General features: G+C 41.1%; 1 protein-coding gene across 2 annotated transcripts in view; it reads right to left on the bottom strand.

Moving 5' to 3' along the window:
- Positions 1-6,552: 6,552 nt before the first annotated feature.
- Positions 6,553-24,812, bottom strand: part of LOC102294389 (tensin-3) — a 32,218-nt gene continuing 13,958 nt past the window's right edge. The window contains exons 13-27 of one of the 2 annotated variants that reach the window (XM_005912687.3): positions 19,226-20,425; positions 15,802-15,959; positions 15,589-15,706; positions 15,070-15,153; positions 13,561-13,690; positions 12,896-13,419; positions 12,713-12,799; positions 12,505-12,636; positions 10,396-10,491; positions 9,871-9,948; positions 9,659-9,736; positions 9,285-9,453; positions 9,140-9,208; positions 8,777-8,806; positions 6,553-8,658 (exon numbers count right to left, since the gene is read on the bottom strand). In XM_005912687.3, coding sequence (XP_005912749.1) covers positions 8,514-8,658; positions 8,777-8,806; positions 9,140-9,208; positions 9,285-9,453; positions 9,659-9,736; positions 9,871-9,948; positions 10,396-10,491; positions 12,505-12,636; positions 12,713-12,799; positions 12,896-13,419; positions 13,561-13,690; positions 15,070-15,153; positions 15,589-15,706; positions 15,802-15,959; positions 19,226-20,425 — 3,098 coding nt within the window. In that variant the 3' untranslated portion in view covers positions 6,553-8,513. The remainder of the gene's footprint in view (positions 8,659-8,776; positions 8,807-9,139; positions 9,209-9,284; positions 9,454-9,658; positions 9,737-9,870; positions 9,949-10,395; positions 10,492-12,504; positions 12,637-12,712; positions 12,800-12,895; positions 13,420-13,560; positions 13,691-15,069; positions 15,154-15,588; positions 15,707-15,801; positions 15,960-19,225; positions 20,426-24,812) is intronic. The other variant, XM_005912688.3, reaches the window with a different exon arrangement.

Here is a 24,812-nt window from a genome sequence, read left to right as displayed (position 1 = left end):
ATGCTGTGTGCATTAGCTGCACATTGACCATATTCATTTATCAAATACTGCTCAATGATGAACTTCCTTGTGCAGATAATGCATAATAATTCACATCCACTGATTTCATTCACTTATCAGTAGAGTTGCATGTCCAAGGCTGATTTTGGGTACAGCAAAGACCTGACATGACCAGAACCTTTCTTCTGTGAGCCACTAGTGCCAAACACTGCACCATAGTGCTTTCCCCACACTATACATCGTCTTTAGAAATATTATGAATAACAGTAAACTTATCATTTTTGTTTAACTTGTTGTTTTGCTTCTATGTGCATGAAGTAAAACATTCCATAAATATAAAGGATCCCATCTGCTATTCGGTGTTATTGTGTCATGCAAAAAGTCTACCTTGTGTACCTGCTCCTCACACGTACAGCCATGTATTTGTCTCTTGACTTGTTTGTATGGGCGACATAGCTGGTTCCGTCCCGGTCATTTGTCTCCGCTACAAAGCAGTCCTTAAAATAAGGATGCATACCACACATGTAAGTGAGAAAATTCCTGAGTAATTACATCTGTGGTGTTTTTAGGTCCACTATTGGTTACAGATGAGAGAGCAAATACCATAGCAGAAATTGTCCAAAATACCTCAACAGAATAACAGCAGCAGAGTTGAGGTGTACAGTTCAGGGTTTTTGGGTTTTTTTGTATTTTTTACATTTCTGAGAAGTCAGTGTCAAATCCATTGCCAACCAGCCCTGCCATTTGTTAACAGACAGGCCTACAGCAGAGCAGTGCTCTCTGGAATGCAAAACATTTGGTTCATATGCTGAAAAAAGAAAAAGCTTGCTGATTTTCCGCCCTTTCCTCTACTCATAGCTCTTTGAAAGGGGGTCTCTCAGCCACCTGTGCATATTCAGCATAGCAGAGGAGACTAAGAGTAATGTACTGGAGGAATGTCGTCTCGCAGAGCAGCCTCTCAATAAAGAGGGAGTGTGAAGAATGTACGTTTGCACACACAGGATATTACTGTACATGTGTTTAACATAACCTGCTGTCAGAGGCAGCTATGGCCAGCTGCAACAGCTTGTCAAATGGTACTATGGAGCAATTTTCCACTGTTTTAAGACGATTTGGACAAATCAGATACACTTGCTTGAAGACCTCAGACTGGGCTGCACTAGCTCCAGCAACCAGACTGTAGCTCACATTAGCCATAATGCACCACTTCCCACAGGTAAATATAATCTATAATAAAACAAGTAGGTTTTATTTCACTTTAAAACCTTTACATAAGTTATACCAAAATTTTCTCCACAGCTATTTTCATAATTCTTCTTGTGATTATCTCTGGTATTGTATTTGGCATTTTAACACAGCAGCTCTTTTAGTAGCTTAAAGGATGTAAGGAAGTAAAAGCAAAGGAATGTGCAGTACCAACATTCATAGATAAATAAATCACGTACTGTAATCAGATGGATATCTGCAAAACATGCCTGAGTTAGCCCAGAAGAACAATGTAAGAGAGAGAGAGAGTGTGTGTGTGTGTGTGTGTGTGTGTGTGTGTGTGTGTGTGTGTGTGTCCCTCACTCTCAAACACAAAACAACCCTTTCCCTATTTTTGCTTGTCAGGGTCCAGTGCGTCTGTGCTTGTGGAGAGAGTATGTGGAATACACACAGTGTGGAGGTGTGCTGGAGTAGGAGAGGAATGAGGTGGTTGCAGATCACATGACAAGTCTGGTACATTTAAAGTTATTCTTTTCCCTGAATGGTCTCATGACTGTCTGTCATGTAATTGCTTCTGTCTGAGAGCTTTTTGAGCCGACTAAGATCACAGATAAATTGGAGTCTCTATAGTGATTAATATGATAATTGTTTCTCTTTGATTCTGCTCTGACCTGGACCCATACATAGCTTCAGCTATTATGTGATTATTGGATGTTGGTCGAATGGCGAACAAACTAGAGGCCAGCTTTCATCTAATTCCAAGGCCAGTTAATCATTTTCTTTCTTTTTTTTTGTTGGAGTGGTCTATCGTGGTCCCTGTTTCTGGAGGCTTGGCCCCTGAGGCAGTCCAAAGCTGTAATTAGGCCTAAGCAAAGTGAAGGACACAGAGAAAGAGAGAGGAACTCTCAGCACTCACCCTGACGGATTACAGAGTAGTCGGAAGTGGGCTGTGAGTGGCACCACTCAATTTGACCCCAAGTCCCCCCAAAGACAGTTACACTTCCTATGTCTCTGTCTCACCTAGACTTATGAGGATAGTTGAACATGTATTCATACATCTTAGGGACATTTTCCCACATGTGTAAAATACCTCTCTCTTTTTTCTCACCACTGTTATATGACAAGAAACAGATATTCAAATGTGACTTGGACATGTGTCATTAAAATTAAAATTGCAAAGTAGTAGAAATCATGCATTAATCTACAAACAAATGTGCTTTTGGTTTTGAGGTAGTTTGGGTAGATGAGTCTATGTTGGAAACCACAATCATCCAATTAGCACAAATTCTAAAACCCTGTTGTAAATGCAAATTTACACCACGAAGGAAGCTCTTTATCCCACAGTTTTTTGTTTCTTGTTCGGAGACCATGACCTAACTGAAACCCCTCCACAGTCTCAATCAATGACCTTGGAGTATGCCCAGTTTCACCACGCATGTATGAGTGCTGTGATGCCACAGACTCAACCTACTACCAATATTCCGTTAGTAACATTACGAGTTATGATGAAGTGATCTACTTGTTTGTCATCTCAATGTGACCTGGACTTACCTCAATTTAACAAGCGTTATGAAAGCCTACAGTTTTCTCACGGTGCCTTTCCAGGTTTTGGCCTCTGCTGAAAGCCAAGCATGGGCCTCAAATTGTGCAGCCATCCCAGAATCCAGTTTCTATTTCTGTCCACAAACCTTTGTTCTGGTTCAGAGGAAAGAGATGGGCCCTGCCCCGCCAATTAAGTGGCTGTAAAAAAGCTGCAGAACTGGGGTGATCGAGGAATGAGAACTAGTTCTGTCAGCCGGGTAAACAAGGCCTCCAAATTATCTGCAAAATGAAATTTGGAGAGGCTGGTGTAAATCTGTAAGGGGTTATTGCAAAGCTGGTATTTGCTGGGAGAAGGATAATCTATGTGACTTAATCTTCATCATTGTTTCTTATAGTTGTTTTTTTCCCCATAAGGTCAACTAGTTCTTATAGCTTCAGAAAGTTGACAAAGACACCCACATGTAGTGTCTGGTTTTAGCCATTCTTATATAATAAAACATAGCCTGGGAATAGTAAATGTAAAGATGTATTAATTAATCTTAATGGGAAATTATTGCTGCATTAGACCTACATATCTTACATGCTAACACACACTTATTTTTCCCATGTGAAATGGTGTTTCTCCTGACAGTTTCCTTTGTAATCTGATAATGTTGGTTGCTTCTCTGGATTTTCCCCTGCTCCTTTTATTTCAAGACCACTCCACACTAAATAACAGAGGAAGATGGGCTCTATGCAGTCACCACAACTGGGCCTTCACTTCCTTCCTGCCCTCCCCGGGAATTCTTCACTTTCACCACCTGCAGACACACAGTAATGTGGGTGGAGGGGTCCTTCACTGCACACCTTTCCTCCTTCTTATCTCTGCAAATGTATTCCCTCTCTGCAACTTAAGAGCAACCTGCCCAGGCTTGCCTGGAGGGAAGAAACTCTTTTAGTGCACTTTGTAAATGAGGGTGGACATGTGCATTGGATATGTGCACACGCAACAGGTAAGAAAGGTGCATTCACACTCTACAGTGATGGAATAATTTGCCCATGCACATTAGAGAGGCCCCTTCACTGTCCACTTTTAAATCACGTCTTAAAACCCACTTTTATTCCTTGGCTTTTAACCTCAGTGAGACTTAGTTTCTCTTTTAATTGAAGTAGTTATTTAATTAATGATTTCACTCTTCTTTTATTTGGTTTTTATTTATATCTCGTGTAATTTTATTTTACAGTTCCAATGTACAGCACTTTGTGTCAGCTGTGGTTGTTTTAAAGTGCTTTATGAATAAAGTTGATGATGATGATGATGATGATGATGATGATACAGACATTTGTGTGTCAGACGCATCAAAAGATGTGGTGTTACACTTCAGTGTGTAATAATTGCTAGCCTGTTTTGCTCTAAAACAACAAAGGTGATGTTGACTTGGGACTTTCACAGTCACAACGGTTTTGTGTCGCTAGTGTCCTCTGCTGGCCACAGATTGACATGAATCATACACAGTGTGTCCACTTTAATAGGTTCAACTGTCCAATGTAGTCATGTAGACTCGGGGAAGACAACCTGCTGAAATTCAAAATGAGCATCTGAAAATGGCAAAAAGGTGATTTAAGTGACTTTGAACGTGGCACAATTGTTGGTGCCAGACAGGCTGATTGCTTCAGAAACAACCAATATACTAGAAATTTCTTGAACAATCATCGCTGGTGGACCATCACAGAAAACGGTCCAAATAACACAACATATCTAGTTAGCAGCAGTTCTCTAATAATAATGGATTGGATTTATATAGCGCTTTTCAAGGCACCCAAAGCACTTTACAATTCCATTATTCATTCATTCAATCTCACATTCACACACTGGTGGAGGCAAGCTACAGTTGTAGCCACAGCTGCCCTGGGGCAGACTGACAGAAGCGAGGCTGCCACATCGCGCCATCGGCCCCTCTGGCCTACACCAGTAGGCGGTAGGGTAAAGTGTCTTGCCCAAGGACACAACGACCAGGACAGAGAGCCCGAGGATCGAACCGGCGACCTTCCGGTTACAGATGCGCTTCCACAGCGCCACGGTCGCCCTCTAGGCCAAAATATCTTGTTGATCTGGCCCCTGAGGCAGTCCAAAGCTGTAATTAGGCCTTAGCAAAGTGAAGGACACAGAGAAAGAGCACACCAACTCTAAGCAGATGAACTACAGCAGCATAGGGCCATACCGGGTGCCACTTCTTTCAGCTAAAAACAGAAAAGGCTACAATTTGAACAGGCTCACAACAGAAGATTGGAAAAATGGAGCCTGGTCTGAGTCTCGATTTCTGCTTTAACATTCAGATGATGGGACTAGAATTCAATGTAAGCTACATGAAAACATGAATCAACTATATCAATGGTTCAGGCGCTGGTGGTGTAATGGTGTAGGGGTTGTTTCCTTGGCACACTTTGGGCTTCTTAGTATCCACTGAGCATTTCTTTTAGATGTCGTTTGTCCTCACGTCTTGTCTCCCTTTTCTGTTTACTTGTTCCCCTCCTTGTGTCTCATTCCATGTCTCCCCTGTCTGAGTTGTGCGTTGGTGTATGTTCTCCCCAAGCCCATCATGTCCCTCTCCATTTCCTTCCGTGTCCCTTGCTCCCTCTCGTCACTCCATGTCTCTCACTCCTTGTTCTCCGTATCCAGTCATGTCAGTATTTTTGTCTCTCGTTTCTGCTTCGGTGTTCCAGTGTCAAGTCTGTGTGTCTTAGTCTACGTGTTTCCCCATTTTATTTTGATAGTATCACGTCCTGTGTGTTTAGTTTTGCTTCCTCCTCTTTCATTATGTTTATTTGCCCCAGCTGTGTTCCCCGTGTGTTTCCTCTTCCCTCGTCACTGTTCAGATATTCATGTTCCATGTTCCAGTATTTAGTTTTCCCAGTGTATTCCGGTTAGTTTTGCTTTAGTGTCCTCCTGTCTTGTCTTTTGTATCACTTAGCCTAAATAAACAGCTCACTCTTGGTTTAAGTTAAGCTTTGGTTTCCACACGTCTGCTTTTGGGTTCACTCGTCAACCATCGCCACACAGTCTGCCACCCCAGAATATGACAACATGTATATTGTTGCTGACCATGTCCACGTCTCTTTATAACTTCACTGTACCCATCATCTGATGGCTGCTTTCAGCAGGATAACACACTATGTCACTAAGCTCATCTCATCTCAAACTGATGTATTGGCTTACAGTCACACCTCAATCAAATAGAGCAAGTTTGGAATGTGCTGAAACAGGAGATTTAAATCACGGATGTGCATTTAACAATGTACATTATCAAATGCATAATGTAGCGGCACATAGTACATGTGTGACACTATCATGTCAGCATGGACATGTTAATAAGAATTAAAACAGCTCTGAAATTTAAGGGGATCCAACACAGTGTACCTAATACACCGATCTCTGATTGTATACCATTTATTTCCACTGATAAAATAAATTTACTGGGTCCACAGCCTTTTTTTTTTTACTTATCATTTATTTTCTGAGAAAATAGCCAGATACCAAATACAGTGACATGTTTATATAGAAGCCTAAAGCTAAAATGCCTTAGCTATCAGTTCAGCTGATGTTGCTAAGACCTGAAAAGCTGGAATTGTGCTTAGAGTCTTTGGTTTAGCAGCATTCATCTGCAGCCTCCCTGCAGTTATGACAAACTCATAATATTCAAATGTATTCAATATATTTCAAATGTCACAATACCAATACCATTAAATTTACAAAGTTACTCCTAATAATCCTAAACTATTTATTTATGTATTTGTTTACCGGATTGAAGCCAACCAACAGCGGTGTATTCAAATTTCATTTATTTGCTCCTTTGCTGGTAGATATTACCATCCTGGTGTCTCTATACTTACATAAAGCTGCACAGCATAGCTTAACACAGAGATACAAGGACACAAGACAGAGCTAACCGTTTTCTAATAAAAGGGATTCATTTACCCAATCTACCACCGCTACAGTTCATGCAAAAACCAACAAACAGCCTGATATTTACAGCTCTGGGTACAAGGCTAATACTCCCACTAGTTGCTGAATCTAGTGGATCAAGATTAAATAAATGTTTCATTATGTTTAGTATTTACAAGTCAACAAAAACATGGAAATGCCCATATACAAATAAATCGTTCACATGTAGCATGTTTTACACCGAGGCACAGTATTAAATGAGATAAGGATGAGGTACACATAATAGGTCATGGAAAGTGATAATAAGCGTGCACTTGATGCAAGAATAACACCAGCTGTTAGTGTGGTTGTCGATCCCTCTCTGGATAAAATGGTCACCCAACACAAATCCATTTCTATGGTCATCGTCGTTTATACAATGTGAACAATCAGCTGGAGTACAAACAGATTTTTCCAGGAGCAAATGTGTATCACTGACAGATGACTAGCTGAGTGTGCTAAACACTAAACCTATTTGTGCAAATTCCAACACTGACCTCTTTCTTTCTTCTTTGTTTTCTTTTTAATAACAGCATTTGTTCTTGTAACATAGCAGCCTGTGTGTGGATGTGTGCTTTTACACATTTAGTATAAATATAAAAAAAGGGGGTGGGGGTATGTGTATACTGCTTTATTTTTGACACTGAAAGATTGCAGTGTTGATCTCAATCTTCAATTTGTTACATATTTGATATGTACAAGGATAATCCCAATGCTATTCAGGGCGTGTGGACAGACACTCTGGCTCACTTATAGAGCACCTGTGCTGGCGTGAAATCACTGATAATTTGATCTCCAAGCAGCCCTAGAATTGGCACAATCGACTCTTTACTCAGAGAACCGAGGTTACAAGGTAACCCTACGTTCTTAGTCTTTTGTACCATCTACAAAAGTACTGATGTGTTTTTAATCAGTTACTGTCAAAGCAGAATATATATAATAAAAGAATATTATGGTTTCATTAAAATATCTTTCTACAATTTCTCTCATTCAAACACTCGCAAATGCACGCTCACACTTTCATTAAAATGTTGACAGCTTTAAAAGTGGTCATACTCCAATACATCTTATGATAAAATTGATTTAACACCTTCAAAAAAGCCACTTACATGCAGCAACATTTTACAAAACTACACGTTAAAAAAAAAAAAAGCAAAAACAACATTTACATTGCATAGATAAAATAATCATGCATGTGATGAAGTTAGGCACAAAGTCCAAATCATACACATTTGCAACACTGCTTTTGCATGTTTTTAAATCCACAGAGAAATCCTGCCTGCTTGGTTAGATGAGGTGTTTCTACATCAGATACAACTAAAGAAATCTTAATGAATGCTTGCATGAAGTTTTTTTTTTATCCTTTCTTTTTTGGTTAAATATGAGAGAAACATACAACAATGTAGGGTTTTCTTGGTTGGTCCATAAAATGCTATGAATGAGTAAGAAAAGCAGCTTTAGTATGAGGAACTTAAAATATGTTAATAATGATTGTATTACTGTGTAAGACATTACAGTTGTAAACAATGTGAAAATGATAATGATTTTGTTATTTGTTATGTAGCTAATTTACAGTTCATGCACTGAAAGGAACAAAATTTTAAAAAAGTTATTTATACTTTTCGATTAAAGATGTCACTGAATGTCCTCGTACAGTGATCACTTTACATTTGCACATTTTTCAGTTCAAATTCAGATCATCACCATCTCGAGTCATTATATTTAGTCCGTTCTTCAGCCTCTCAGTCTTTCATTCGTTGTTCTAGACGTTGCTAACGTCTGTCCAAGTGATCTGCTTTGTCCTCTACTTACTCTTATGTGAACCAATCATCACCTTTGACACAAAGTTGACAATAGCGCTTGCTGGCTGCTCGGGGTCATGCTCAGCAAACAGGTGGCATACGTTGCCCGTCGAAGTGCCAGTTTTCCTCGCCACAAAGCCGAAGATTCTGCAGAGGAGGAGCAGTGTAGTTAGTAGCATTACTGTCATCTGCCTCAAACAGGCAGTGCACCTTTAAAAAGAACTGCTTTCATTGTCTCTGTGCAAAAATATAATTATCTACTTACCTTGCTGATGGGCAGCCATCTTTTTTCCACCTATTGGAAGTAAAAAAGGGATAATAGTGTCATTTTTGCTACACTGAATCCACCTAAATACTTACATTCAAAAGTGTCAATTAGATTTGCATGAAGTTATTTAAATTAATCTTTTGCCATATTTTGGATTTTCCTAGATACTTTAGAGAATAAAGGCCAGTCAGTGCGACTTGTAGTGTAAAAGGGATTCAAGTGGTCAAAAAAATGAAAACCATATTAAATAAATATCCATCACCCATTCACAACATGCAACTGACATACTTCTCTATAATAACTAGTGAAACACAAATAGCAAGTGGGCATGTGTTTTGACATTAAATCAACAATACTTACTTTCTATCTTGAGGGTCCAGAGCACAGTATATTACTGTATTGACATTGTAATGCCTCCTGAAAAAGAGCCTAAAAGAAGCAAAATTATGGTAAGAAATTGCTAAGCTATGCATATATGAAGAATGCAAAAACTATGTTTACTCACTTTCTCTGGTTGTCAGTGAGGGTGATTCCCTGAGAAGAAACTTTGAAGTGGACCACAGTGGAGGTTGGTGTAGCGTTAGAGTTCAGGACCATAGTGGTGGCCTTCTGCACTGCCTGGACACCCGTTAGTGACTCCATTTCCACAGAGCCCAGGAACCACACATTACAGGCTGCAGCAGCAGACAAATTCAAAATTACACTTGGATTTGCAAAGCGAGTGCATTCGGTGACACACGGCATAATAACAGGACAAGGAAAATGGCTCATTTCTACAACAGAACAGCACACAGAGATTGCGTCAGCGTTCGTATTAAGTCAGGCCACCTGTTTGTGACAGTGTCTTTTCATAGCAACTGATATAAGAAACCTGATTACCTGCTCCCTGTTTTAGCAGCTCAGCGGCAGAGTTTGTTACCGATTGCGAGGTGTTCTCAATGACATCTTCAAGAGGATCTGCGAACAAGAAAACAATGAGATTATCCAGCAAAAAAAAACCCTCAACAGTTACATCAGCAGATGAAAACACTAAGCTGGCAGACAGTTAAACATAGAGAGGCAGATGTTGGTAGCCACAACTTGAATACTACCTTTGTCAGGTATGATAAGTTTACAGGGCAGGGCCAGAGGAGTGATTGAATGTTGGTAGACCAATGCGGTTAAGCTTCCTGTAAAACAATACCATATTAAATTAGAATTCTAGTTATAAATCTGTTTTGGTTAATGACATGTTTATTTTAAAAAATGCAAGATTTCATGAAAAATTACAAACTGTCAGAAAAAAAGAAAAAGAAGGAGAAAAAACAACAGAGAAAAACTTCTATCACCACGATAAAATAAAATTCTCATCAGTGGAACACTTAATTTGATTATATATCTTCAATAGTTGCTATATTTGAAGAAAGCGGGGCACAAAAAAATGCCACAGAAATCAGACATAAACCATGAAACACTGTATGGGTAAATTCCAGTCTATCACAGTCTATGATCTATCATTATTTGGCGTTCATGAAATTCTCCTGCCCTCTACTGGTGGTGGTACAATGCAATTTCTGTAGTGTAGCCAAACATCCAGATGGTGTCACTGATGTTTGCTAACCATGTAAAAGTCTTACCAAAATATGGCTCATTGGGGCAACCCTTCAGCCGCACTCCTTTCTGTGTGCACTCAATCAGAAAGTGGCGCACTAATTCATTGGCCAAATCTCCTCCTGTTAGAAAAAGAAAGAAGAAATACGTAACTAGCTAGAATAGTATACTTTCTTTTCAGCAAACTTTCTTGTATTTGCAAATCTAGAATTGGGGGTGTAAGACTTGGCGCCCCTGGAGCCTGCCCAATCTGTTGTGATCTTTCATTAGGAACTCATAGCTAATGAAACATATTGTTAAAACTGCGCTTTTTAAAATTTAAACTTGTTCATCATCAATTTTGTAAAGGGACAGTTCAAGAAATGCAAACATTTTCCAGAAACGTCTTTACACAAAAAGAAAAAAAGAACATAAACATATGAGTTATAGTAAAAGGTTTTTCCGACCCACTTCACATAAAATTGGGCTCTATGTGGCATGCAAACCAACAAATTAACCTCTGCTCTACACTTACTCTGACTTGCATAACATCTCATAGCAGTTATCTCAGAACCACACATAATTTCCCAGCCTTTAAGTGTTGCGTCAAACACATTAAATTGCTACATTCATTCTCTAGAGAGATTAGGTGGATTATGATTCAACAGAAGCTCTTCTGAAGGGGCTGGATGAGCGTATGTGAGGAATGTCTTGATACAAAAGCTTGGAGAAAAGCCTGCTCCACAAAGTGGGTTGGGTTTCACACTTATAAGCAGTCACAATACCCAAAGCTCAAAGTCTGGAGATGGTTTGTGTCATGATGTCACCACAGGTGCTGTTGGATTGAAGAAGGGTGAAATCAAACAAAAGGGCAGGTGTGAATCAGGGAGAAGGGAACATGAAAGGACTGCAGACAGGGCATAAGGGCATCCTTTGTGCCCCTCAGAATAAGCAGACTTTTTCCTGACACACTGTGTGGGGTTTAGTGTTCTTTCCTTTCCTTTTCCAAATAAGAAAATTGGGTCTGTATTGTAACTCGGTCAGTACTTCCTTACATGTGGAAACAATCCAGAGAATGTTTGACCAGAGTCCTCTAGAGACTGCGTGTTTGTTACCAAAAAAACAAAGAAACAAACAAAGAAAAAAAAAAAAAAAACTTTAGCCTATTTTCTAAATATGCTAAACCAACAAACCAGGAAGTTGATGACCAAACAAAAATCGTGTTTTGACTTCAGTTGTGGGACTGACAGACTTCTCAGAAAGACAGTTACAGTATGTGGGAAAGTGCACTTGCACAAGAAGACACTGGGATTATAGCAGGCTTACAGACCCAGCACATCTTTTGTTAATGAGTGAAACGTTAGCTGTACATCTAAGAGTATCAGGCAATAGGGGTCCCTTTGGCATCGTGATGATGATGCCCAGGAGAGATAAACAGAAAGACAGGAGTTCACTCACAAGCAGAGGGAGAGAGGGACTCTTAGGTTCCACTGTGATGGTGCGCACAGTGGGCTGTAACTGAAGATGGCTTTGTCTGTGCTTATGCTATGCACCATTCCCAGGATTGTCCAGACCACTGGACCAATCTCTGATATCTTAACTATCAATGAAATTCTGTAATACTGTGATGTATGTTTATTTCCCAGAGATATTTATGTATGTTGTGTATGTGTTATGTACAATACAAATACAAACTGACCCGAATGATCCACTTAAAGTATATTGCACATTCCAAGGGAGCTTTAGGTTACCTTTGCACGATTATTCAAAGCAGAAGGACCGGTCAACTGGTCGCAGCAGATGGCCGCCCCTCCCTGAGCCTGTTTCTGCCAGAGGTTTCTCCTTGTTTAAAGGGAGTTTTTCCTTTCCACTGTTGCCAAGTGTTTACCTTAAAGTGACTGTTGTTGTTATTTGGCGCTATATAAATAAAACTGAACTGAACAGAACTGTATTTAATAAAATTAAGTGTTGGATTGCTTTGCTTGTTGGGATTTCTGTATTAGAATCGCTTCCACCCACTTCCAGTGTCTTACGCAAAGTTATTCACACAGATTTTAACTCAATATTTAACACACAGACATAAAAAGCCAGCAAATATGTCTGTCCCAAATGTTGAAGTGCTCATGCCGTCTTTTAATCACCCACATGTACCATACCTTTTTTGTTCTGCTGAAGAACTGAGGGAGGGGGTGTAGCCACCTTCATAGCCAGACCGTAGGCCCCCCTGAAGGAGTGGCTGTCCCGCACAATAAAGCAGCCTGGCTCCTTGTCTTTCAAGACTGAAATAGCTGAAGAGAGAGAAACAATGATTGAAGTAGCTCGAGAATTTTCTTAACAAAAAAAGTGTTTACATTTGGCACCTACCTTGATCCCTTGAGATGTCTGGCTTGTACCAGAATTTTGATGTATCCTGCACAAATTTTACAGTAACCTGCTTGTTGGCTAGCACATCTGGAAAATACACAGACAAAGAAAACAACAAAAATCACTCAACGAGCCGTATGACACCCACAAGGCTTTCAGTTTCTTTAGCAGACCCTAGCTTACCTGGCAGAGGTGAGGCTGTGCCTGGCGTCTGAGCTGACAAGTCAGGCAAGATGTTAGGGAAAGGAATACTCAGGGAGCTACCACTGTGGGGACTTGAGAATCCACTGAGGGCTGGAGAGGCTGTTCCCAGCGAATGCTCCCCATCTGACGTCCTCTTCTTTTCAGGCAGAAGTGGAGGCTGCATTTGTGTTAACTGATTCTGCCCATCCATTGAGGGTAAAAGATCCCTGTCCAGGTTTGGACAGTCTGTGCCATAGCCGAGACATGAGTCATCCTGTTCCTCACAGCTTTGAGCAGGACTATGGTTGAGAGCATAGTTAGCCATACGGCTTCGCTGGTTGCTTCGAGGAGAGCTGTGAGCATTCGGGGCAGGGTGGATGTGGGGGTGGTTAAGGGGAGGAGAGTGGTGGCCATAGTCCAGTGACACGGAGTGCGGCAGAGGTTGTCTTGCAGAGGGGTAGCTACTCAAAGAAGAGTGGTGGCTCAGGACAGGATGCTCTGGCCAGTGCTGGTTCTTGTTTGAACTGGGGAAAAACAGATCAAGGGAGCATTTTATTACTGCTGGTGTTAACACAGGATCTAAAAAAAATCCCAAACCCCCCCCCCCCAAAAAAAAAAAAAAAAAAAAAAGGTGCTTGGAGTTTTTGTGTAAGTCAGAGCTCTACCTGTCTGTCTGCTGAAGGCTCCCAACAATAGAGGCAGAGTATGAGGAACTTTGTGTCCTGTGGCAGTTCATGGAGGGGTCTGGCAAACTCTCCACTCCGAAATGGTTGATCTCTGAATATTCCCTGGGTTCTGTGTAAGACGAAATACAGAATGTTAGAAAGCACATTTCTGCACAGAGTCTGAGTCAAGGTATGCATTTTATAATTTTAAAAGAACATAAACATAAGCAGGGATAAGTATGGAGAGAAAAGCTGCAAAAAAAAAAAAAAAGAAAGAAAAGAAAAGAAAAAGCAGCTCTGAAAAGTTTAAAAGAAAATTTCTGCAACACGTGAAATAAATCACAGGGAAAAAGGTTGGTGTTCATTCAAGTAACAAATACTTACAATTGTAGTTGAAATGTAACCAGAACTGTTCGTATGGCCTTATACCCACCCAGGTGTTCAGCAAATAAGACTTAACGGTAGCTACAAATTAAACGCCTACACCAACAATTACCTAAAGCTTTATTTCAGTCAGTCTGGGCACACTGACATCCCCAAAAACTCAAACTGTGTCTTTGCAGGCAGGTTTTCTCTGGGTTTATGGAAACAAGAGGTGCAAAGCTGAAAGAGTAACTGGTTTCTTCTTGTCCCCATTTCCGCTTGTGTACACAGAGACACTTTCATGGGGAGGAGAAGTTGTTTTTCTTCCTGACCCACAGTAACCATGGAGATGTGGCAGGGCTGAATGCAGCGATTCTTGCCTGAATATCTGAGGTAGTAAGAGGCACAGCAGGGACACAGATCTGCTCCCAGGACCTACAACCTTTAGACATACTGTAGATCTCTATGGAAACAAACGGGTTTGATCTATTTTATCTCTGTATTGGATCAAACACCAGACTTTAGATTGACGTTTAAATCAGTTTCATAGTTTTGAGAGAGCTCTATGACAAAGAGTAAATATAAAAAAGGTAACATTTAAGAATTCTGGAAAGTCCACCAGGCCTGTAGGAACAAAGTGCTATAAATGCACTCTTTCTTAAACTCCATCCATCCATCTCTAAAAACAAACTCACAGTCTGGATTTTTTTTCTGCACTGGATAAAGACCAAAGTAAAACATGAAGAAAAAAAAAAGATTTTAATATAAAAAAACAACACAGTTATGTCCCAAAAAAGGGGTTTTCTGTGCAGGTCGTGACCATGCAGACATTCTTTAAAAACCAACCATGAAGGGCAGACAATGGTTAGGAATCTCCCTGCTTTCGAGATAACTTTTACCATCTGTCTCAAAACGGCTGATGTTGCACAGAAAACAATGCAAGCATTATTATAATATAACGCAGAAAAAATCCAAAATGCCTGTCCTGTCTCTTTTGTAATGAAAACATGCTAAAAAACATACATATATATTATTATTGTTTGCATAGTTGTGTTGTTTTTCTGTCATTTCATTTTAATTTCTCAGAAAATGGACAAAAAACCCCCCCAAAAACAAGCTCAGTTTGAAGAACTTTGAAGAACCCACCGTGGTCGGTTCTGTAGCCTCCAAAAGATTGCATGCTGGGAGATGGAGTATTCCTGTTGTGAGTCACTTCTGAGAAGATTTTCACTGAAAACCCAAAGCACATGAGCATGGGACAACACACATTATCAACTGCGCTGAGAAATCCGGTGACAGTTACAGAGACAAATAAGCTGTTTCCCCACGCTGGTAGGATCATCGCCCACCGCTGCCTGTATTCACATGGAGCACACGACACAAATCAGTCACATTCTCAATACTGGAAGTAATGGATTGGGTGAGGGGTGCATCTGAGTAAAGCATCCAGCAGGCAGGGAACAGACCATAACTTGAATATTATGTTATTCTCACACTGCACAAGCAGACACAGGTGGAAATCACATGGGTGCCAAACTGCATTTGTATCAGAGGGCTGGTTGATCCTTATTCCAATTCGTCTATGGTGGTAGGCATCTAGATTATTGCAAACATCTCCCTAAGGCCTTTAGTGCATGTATGAAAACTGAACTGCAGTGTACTCACCATAAGGTGTTGGTGGAGAGATGGGGAATGCAGGAGTGGGTGGAGGTATGTCACTATTATCTACATCTGGGCCGTTGGATCTGTAATCCGCACTGTCACTTCGACACAATATGGAATGCTGAAACAAACATTACACACGTATGTATAACCGGAACTGAAAGTTAAGAGGGAAAGAGGTCATTTAAATATACTGCACACATGTGCTGTATCTACCTGGGACTGTGGCACACAGGGGGGACATCTCCGCTGGCCTCTGTACTCCTCTGTTTCAGTCCATCTTGAGTTACAGAAGCCTGAATGATCTATGACGTCCCTTCCTTGGCAACTCAGAGTCTGTGTTATGCCCACTCGTCCTTCACTGGATTGGACAGCTGCATACACACAGGTAGACAGCAGCAAGAAGGTCATTAAATGTTAACAGATTTACATGCATCACTGCTTTCAAGGAAGTGAAGTGCCTTAAAGACACCAATGAGAAACAGTGGTGCTTTGACCTTTGGTACCTTTGAGGAAAGTACGCACAGTGCAGACAGGGTTTGTCTAAACTGAATTCCTAAAAACCTTTTTGAAGCAGTATGGTTACACAGAGTAATCACAGTATTTCTAACACTTTTTTTTCTGATTACAATGAGTCAAATGGCAAATTTCTTCAATATCAAAGCAGTTTAATGGAACCTCCAGTCTTCACCTCTGTCATGTTGGTAGTTTTTAATTACATCTTACTTAGCCTCCTTAAATCAGACACAGTATAGCACAGGAATAACTATATATTATGATAACACAATTAGTTTGGGAATGTGTTACACCTGAATTTGGGCATGCACAAAAGAGAAAAGGTTTGCCACTTGTGTAATGTTTTGAGTGGACAGCTGAGGAATGCCGGAGGTCTAGCTAGATTGTGTTCAGTGTGTATTTGGGGTGAAGGGTGTTCAGTGTTGTGACTGCTCTGAAGAGTGTGGCCACTCAGCACCAGGGTGTTAATTTGAGCCCTCCCAGTGAGTTCTGACCTCTCAGGCCTGAAAAATGCTAATGCCTGGCCTCATTAATCACTTTGCCTGATCTACAGATGACACAGACAGAGCTGTATGCATAGATGACATTATTTCTTCTTACTGCAGGTCTATGTAGAGTACTTTGCAAAATTCTTGAGCCACCCCTTATTTCTTTATATTTTTTGTTCTAGGCGGTCTTTTAAAGTTTTTCTTTGGACATTGGCTGCTTTTCCCCCCTTATGTTCTAGTCCTTGTAGCTGATCATTTTCAGATGATTTTTTTTTGCTTGTTAAACCACTTTAACAGTGATGGGAATAACGGCGTTACTTTTTTCAGTAACGAGTAATCTAACTAATTCCTATCGTTACAACGCTGTTACCGTTACGAACAAGAAAATGAGGTCACGTTACTATTTTTCAACAAACAGACGCTTGAAGCTGTGTTCAGGTGACCGCACCTTATATCAGTTGCATGGAAGTAGCTGACTACGTAAGTAATCTGGGCGCTACAGCTTTCAGCGGCTGCGCGCGCTCCCGCGGACGACAATCACTTTCTGGCAGATGATCACTTTTTGGCACAACACCTGGAGCTAAGGGGGGCAAAACAATCGCATGAGTGCTGCTGTTTGACTGAGGAAGAATATATTAGTCGTGGTAAGCCAATCACACGACCACTTTAAGATGACAAAGCAACAATGTGATATATACCAGTTTTTAAATTGTGTTGATAGGCCACGTAAAACCAGAGTCATGATAAACAATATATACGCGGCATTTTTTCCTCAATAGTTTCGTCACGTTTAACGTCTAAGGACAGCGCTAGCAAGCACTCTCTGCTTATGAACAAACAAAAAACAGCTCGATCGTGTTCATGGAAAAATGTACCATATCGACCACTATTTCTGCAACCTGTCATGACTTCAAGAGTAAGGATGGGATGGGAAGTATAATACATTATCTACAGTATTGTGGAGGGATACCTAGACAATAACCGGTAAGGCAGTTTGTGCCATGTTGGAATTATGTTGATGAATGCCTTTTCATGTTGCTTGCCACTTGACCAGGCTAATAATGAATTTCAGATGATCATTTTTAGTTAACACTATAAGCAAAAAAACATAACTTCTCTCCTTAGCTCTAATATTCTTTTTACGCCTTTTAACTCCGTTAAGGTGTAAAAACAGCTAGTGTTATGCTTAAAAGAGTAACAGCATGGAAGCTACAAGCAATAACATGATGAACACAAGCAAAAAAGACGTCTAGCTGCATAGATCCTAGATGCAACTTCGAAAGTGCAAAAAACAAGGCCCAAAGCATGAACTTTAAACAGACATCCTATATCGTGAAGAACTTTTATAAACAAACACTCTTATGCTTCCCACAGGTTATTTGCAAATTAGAAAAGTTAGCGCCTTTGGCATTTTTTTTTTTTTTTTTTTTTTACTTGGAATGGTGCACCCATGTAGTGGATATGTGCAGACAGGTATGCCTGTTGAATCAAACGGAAAGAAACATCGCCTGCGGGCTGACTTGTTTCTCTTCTGGAAATTCCTCAGGCCTCCCTATTTTGCACCCCCCTCCTACAACCACGCATGCATGCTGTGATTTATCCACGTAGATAGCTTTCTGAATTACCTCTGCATTACTAGTTTTTAGTAAAATTGCATTAAATGAATAAAAATGTTGCATTTTAATTTAAAAAAAAAAAAATGCTGTATGTTTTTTTTTCTGGTTTCTGAATATATTTATCAGAAATGTTAGGCTCTATTAAATTTTACAGATGTAGACAGAAGCAGAGAGGTACGGAAGGAGATAATGTGAATTCTTTTGCAGCTTTTCAAGAACCTCAGCATGACTCCAGGAATCAGTTTCAACTTGAAGAAAGAGGAAATAACTTTATCGTTGTAGATACTATAGCCATCGTGTTGCATAACCCGTGTTTGCTCAGCAAGTCTAACAACAATCAAAGCAGATTTTTCAGCGTCACAGAATCATGGATAAGAACTCAAAAGAAAAGATGGAAGCGTGATGCTGACTACAACCGGCACGCAATAAAGATGATTAATGTTAAATGAAGGAATGAAGTGCACATTTCAAATGTGGTGCTTTGAACATCTATACACAACAACGAGCTTTCAGTGCACAATAGTCACTGATTGTGGACATATCTGTGTGCACACGATGAAATCTCTATTAACAAACACTGAGACGGTAAGGTTCAGAAGAGAGGACGATAGCTGCTCTGTCTGTCTTCATGTACCACATTGATCCCGCCCTCAGATATCTAAACACACAGCTAAAAACAAGTCAGGACAGCGCTCTTTCCTCTGAAAATATCTGAAAACATCTGAAAACCTGGCAACAACCCTGCTATTTCTGCCCCTAAAACACGCCAGGTGGGAAGGGGAGAGAAGGTGTGCTTTGTTATGTTCGCTCTTGAGTGAAGTGGAAGAAAAGCGGATGGTGCTGGAGAAAAACAACTTGGGATGAAATAGGTCTTGCTGCTTATATTTTTTTTTTCTGTGTTTATTTGCTGTATCAAGGCAAACAACTTCCTGTCTAAGATTAGTCACACGTTTTTTTTTCCAGGACAACACCACATCAACACCATCATCACCACCACCACACCCAGACTGACTATCTTACCTGTCTGCTGTGTGCTTTTCAGGTCTGCTGAGTTATTATCGCTGAATCTGAGGTTGATGCCGTTTGAACATTTGCCGACCGAGCCGTTAACCGGTGTTCCACCTTTTCTCTTAATGGAGCTGCCGTGGCTCGGCACAAACGTGGGATCCAGGTCCATGATCAGCTGATTGAGCTGGTCGATGGAGTTGTCGATGTCCTTCGTGAGAGATTTGAACTCCTCATCCCGTTTGTTGTTATTGTTGTTGTTTATCGACGTTTGTTCTTTGTGGGGTGCTGCGTTTCTAATAAGATCTGCTGCGGAGTCCCTGGTAAGGCCCTGTGGTTCAGTGGGCAGGCCTGCTTTAGGTAGACTACCACCCTGCTTGTTCCGGTGGAATCGATCTGCATCGTTTCCATCCTCTGGCATATAGGTAAAGTGTTGCGCGGCAACCATTTGCTGCTGCCGAACCCAGGACTGTGTGGAATAGCTTCCCTGTCTGTAGACATGCTGCTGGGGTACAGGGGCATTGCTGGGATTAGAGGAGGCTATAGAGTTGCTCCTGTAGCTCAGACAGCCCCTTCTAGCCTCAGCATAGGATCTTTCATAGTCCTCAATAGGATGAGGTGCGACATGGTGGATGTGGTGCTGGCTTTGGCTTTGCTGCTCCTCTCCTCCGGGACTCCCAAAGCCATCTGACAGCAGGGAGTTCTGGCTGCTCTTGTGGCACGATGACGACAAGGTTCCTAAACTGTCCACACTGTGCAGATCGTGACCTATAATGACTTCATCATCAAGAATGTCTGTTTCCCTCTCTCGGGGTTGTGGGTCTCCATTGATGTGCACCTGCGCTGGGACTACCTGCTGGACACCCACTCTAGCACCTTCGTCAGTCATCTCCTCCAGTGACGGATCCTCAAGGCCAAAACCACTCAGGAGGCGCTTTAGCTGGACCTTTTCCTGCTGACTTGGTCCCTGGTTACCTTTGACGGAGGTGGTGGTGGTGGTGGTGGTGGTAGCGCTGGCGACAGGTGTGGGTTTGTCCGCCCACAGGGAAGTGCTAGATAAGCCTGAGTCACTGCTGACAGAGAGAGCGTGGTCACTGTGGTCAGGGCTAGAGGTTGCGGAGGTTGTGCGTGGCCCTTGGGCCAGCGCGACGTCTCCTCTGGTGGGGCTCCTCTTGTTTGCCGTCCTGTCCTGTGTTAGGCCTTGAGATCGTGGTGCTGCAAAACAGAAGAGATGCGGCGCTTCATACAGTCAGCTGGTATGGGCACACACAGAGACGCACAAACAGCAGAGACGCACAAACGGGACAAGAAACCACAGACAAGAGAAGACTCTGTTAACGAGAAGACTCGCTACAGACGCCAAACACTCACGCCTCACATGACCATGACAACAGAGACTACAACACAGAGTACGAGAAGAGAGAGATGTGACTTATAATACTGAACTGAGACAAGCCATTAAATTAGATGTGTTGGGAAAAAAAGTGTAATGTTATGTAGACTCAACCACATTTTTTTTCTGTAATCTAAACTTACTTCAACTAAAGATATTCCACTCATCCATTCCCAATAGGCCAACTGTTAGAGTGCTTGTTTAGTAGTAGCAGTAGTAGAGTAGCGTGTATAACAGGCAAAAGGTGTTCTTCATTATATAGATTATATATGAGATGTGAAGTCTTCTATCTGCTGCTGCAACAGTCGGACAACTGTGGATCTTCTCTGACCCCTGCATTCCTCACCCAGCTGTGATGAAGCCACCCAACTCCCTCGCTCTTGCCCCTTGACCCTCAGCATATGTCCAAACAAGCTCCTTAATCCTCAGAAGTAACAGATAAATCTCAAGAGGTCAGTCATTTTGAAAGGCCGAGCTAAATCACGGCATGCACGACAATAGAAAAGTCTGGTTTCAGCCATGCTAGACATCTTGCAAAATGAGGTCTGGAGTTGAATTCCAAGGGTGAGGGAACAATGTTGCCAAGTAAGCAGAACTGCCGTCTCACTGTCACTCTCCCTCCGCTACAACAAAAGAGAGCAGGGAACATGACTCCTACAATTCTTCCTTAGCCTACTGCTTTAAAGTACTTGCTTTTCAGTCAATCCACAACCAGAGGATTTGAATGCCAGACATGCATGATAAAAGCCCCCCTCCCTCTCTCTGCATGATTTGTCCCTCCCGTCACACAAAATGCACTTTTTAACACTGCTTTCAGGCATGTGCTGCTGGGATTTTTCCCCCCCCAGTCTTAGTGGAAATTCCTTCTACTAAGGTTTAAGCGGGTTTGAATCTGAATACTAGTCATCTTTCTTCATCAATCCCTCTCATCATCACCACCCCCCCACACCTTGCCTCCTCCTTCATGGCCACCCATTTGGCTGCAGAATAAAATCTCTTACCTTCACGGTCCCTGCCAGGTAAGCAAACAAGACAATCCCAGCCTCCGGTGAAATAAAACTTGAAGAGCTGAACAGGCGATGAATGCACAGAGGAGCAGACATTGTTTTTAAACACGCAGGTAATCGTAAGGGGCAAATTCAGAGACTTCGAATAAGTTGGCCCAGCTTTCTTTCACTGCCAGGAAGGTGTTTGCACTCTATACAAGGGAAGAGGGAGGGCTGGGGTGGTGGCGAGGGGAGACCTTGAGTTTTCCAAATAAGGGCAGAGGAATGTAAACAAGTGAGGCGGGACTAAGGAGCTGAGGCGGGCTGGAGGAAACCAGCCCGCCTCAACCTCTTGCCTTGCGTTAGGGGACTACCCCATAGGGGAGAGAAGAGGGGGAAGAAGAAAAAAAAAAAATCAGGGAATGAAAGAAAAGAGAGAGGGCAGGCCAGAGAAGATCAAAGAATGAAAACAACATTCTTGTACTTCAAGAAATTTTCGCTCCTCAAAAAGACACTTTTCAATTAAAGCAGTCATTAGCGTCTGCAGGGACCTCGGGGCAAATTTCACGAAAAGTGGCAGCCAAGTTTGTTTTTCTTTTACTCTTGTGTGTCGTGAAATTACACGCCCGATGCCCTCATGCACAATGCAGGCAAGAAACAGATGTGCCTCAAACCCAATTACGGGGTTCACGCATTGTTTTCAAAACAGTTTTACCAATCTTGACATTAAGAAAGCCATAGATGGTTCACCAAACGTGTTTTTAGGTAGCAAACCTAAGAAAATCAGTCAAACCATTTACATCAAGCATTCATCATTTTGGCTGTTGTGGTATGGTCAGTCTCTGAATAATCTACCAATTACAGTGCACGAAAGCAGCGAAACCAGGACTGCTCCTCCAGCTGCTTTTGTATCACAGGAGGAGGTCTGGTTGTGTATGCCTATGCAATTACCCAACCCTTTCCATTCCTTCTCAGTTACTACCATCCTGCACCCCACGAATGCCAAAAATGTGAGTCAAACACATAATGATGATGAGCATCCTCATTTGCTTCCACCCAGCCTTCTGCATGTGCCTACGATCTGTATACTGCCGCACACAGGGAATCACTTTAAATTCCACTGTACAAAGAGATGAACAAATAATGACTATTATTGAACAATACTCAACCCTAGCAGTATCTCACCATGACGAAAGTTTTATTTTCTTAGTTTTGGAGTTGACATGGTCAACACAGTAATCAGAAACAGAAGAGAGATAGTCTTTCAGTGCCTTAAGTCAAAGGTTTCATTTTATAGGTGTATATCTGATGCTAGGCTTTCCTAAAATTCAATATACTTAGTTAAATTGAGATTCTCCACGCTTCATAAAACCAATGCACAAGTGTTGAAAATTAAAGTTCATGCGATTCTTCCAAATATGAGTCAATCTCCCATCTCATGTTAAGATGCTCAACTTTACAGAGGAAAGAAACACTAGACACTCAACTAATATGTCACTGAACTTGACCTTTTAACCATTTTTATAGGATTTGTGCATTTTGTAGCTTATTTTTAAAATAAAGTCAATGTAATTTGGCAAATAACACAGCTTGCTCCATAGTTAATTTGACACTTCACCCTCAAGTCCAAATCATCACTTCAAAAGAAGACAAAAACAAAATGTAACCGTCTATGATTTAAAAAGAAACTTAAAAAAAAAGACATCTATCCATTTTTTTAGTTAATTTGTCAGAGGATTTCAAGTATCAAAGTATCATTCAAAACCTTTCCAAAACCATTTAATCAACTTTTACAGGATCTGCTTTCATTTAATGTGGACTAACATTTTTGAACTATTTGTATTCTATGTTATAATTAGGACATTATATATTGGTTGCTGTGACCATATTATACAGAAGTGCATTTAATTAGGGAAAAAGTCCAATGAAAAATGCTGGATTATTTACAGCAAAGAGGAGACATTTCTATGGATATCCGCCTTTCTATTTAAATTTAAAAAAAAAACAAAAAAACAAAAACCAACACTGCCGCCACATACATTTAAAAAAAAAAAAAAAAAATAGTCAACAACCTTTCTTGAATTAACAATTTTGTTAGCCATCAATTCACACAAGGAGATAAACACACACTGACGATTGAAGAAAAGCCACTGAAGTAAATGAGGTTTTCTTTTCAAAATATTAGCACTAAAGTGGCAAACGTTTCCTAGACTTCCTCCTCCTGAAGAAGCTCCGAGTGACAGCCTCACGGAGGTAAACTAGTCCTGCCAGAAGACGGGGTGGTAAGTGGATGTAGAATTCCAACAAAGCTCCTAGTCTTGCTTCTCAAATGTAGCGTTTACATGAGAAAAATAAGGCTGTAAATATCCCACATGAATGCTCGGGAATCGAGGCAATAGAAAAAAATGCTTCTTTGTTGTTGTCATTGCTTTGCTTTGATGAATTCTTAAATTTGAGTGGTTGTGTTTTTATTGCATTCCCACAAGTGAGCATGAAGAAATCTATTGGAGTATTTCAAATGAAAGCAAAAAAAAAAAAAAAAAAAAAAAGGCATGCTGAACTTAGCTTATAAAAACACTCAATGAATTCTGGAACAGGGTGGATCTGTGTTTTAATGCCACTACCACGTTGCTCTATTCTGGGAGGTTGTTGTGAATTCTGTGGTCGGGTGGAGAGCAACAACCACAGCTAGGACGGGACGCCCTGACAGGGTGCTGGTCTGTGTGTGTGTGTGTGTGTGTGTGTGTGTGTGTGTGTGTGTGTGTGTGTGTGTGTGTGTGTGAGAGAATGTATATATACACGCACATATATATATTTATATGTGCGTGTGTATGTGTGTGGGCGGTAGTGAGAGTGTGTATGTGTGAGTGGGTTAAAGCATGCCTTTCATTTCATGAAACAACAAAACAGAAATCTCCTGAGAACTGACTGCTCTTCCTTTGAACCCAGCATTTCCTGCGTACAACAACAATCCTCCCTCTCCCTCACACAGACACACTCCATGCCATCTCCATCACCCTGAAGTCTAAAAGGTAAGTTTAGCTTCGAAAGTGTCATAACTTGGATTGAAGTCCCACTCTTATAGAAACACCCATAACATGTAGTGGTGACTGCGTCGATGTTATTGCGATCACGCTGTAGCCACTCACTAACATGCACAACAGGCCCTGTCAAGGGGGGTTAATAACCAAGAGAGGGGAAAAAAAAAAAAGGGTGCATGTGT

This window comes from Haplochromis burtoni, unplaced genomic scaffold (genome assembly GCF_018398535.1).
Source record: "Haplochromis burtoni strain Fernald_Lab_line unplaced genomic scaffold, NCSU_Asbu1 Contig_3, whole genome shotgun sequence".
NCBI classification, from domain to species: Eukaryota; Metazoa; Chordata; class Actinopteri; order Cichliformes; family Cichlidae; genus Haplochromis; species Haplochromis burtoni.
This window is presented reverse-complemented; position numbering and strand designations above follow the sequence as displayed.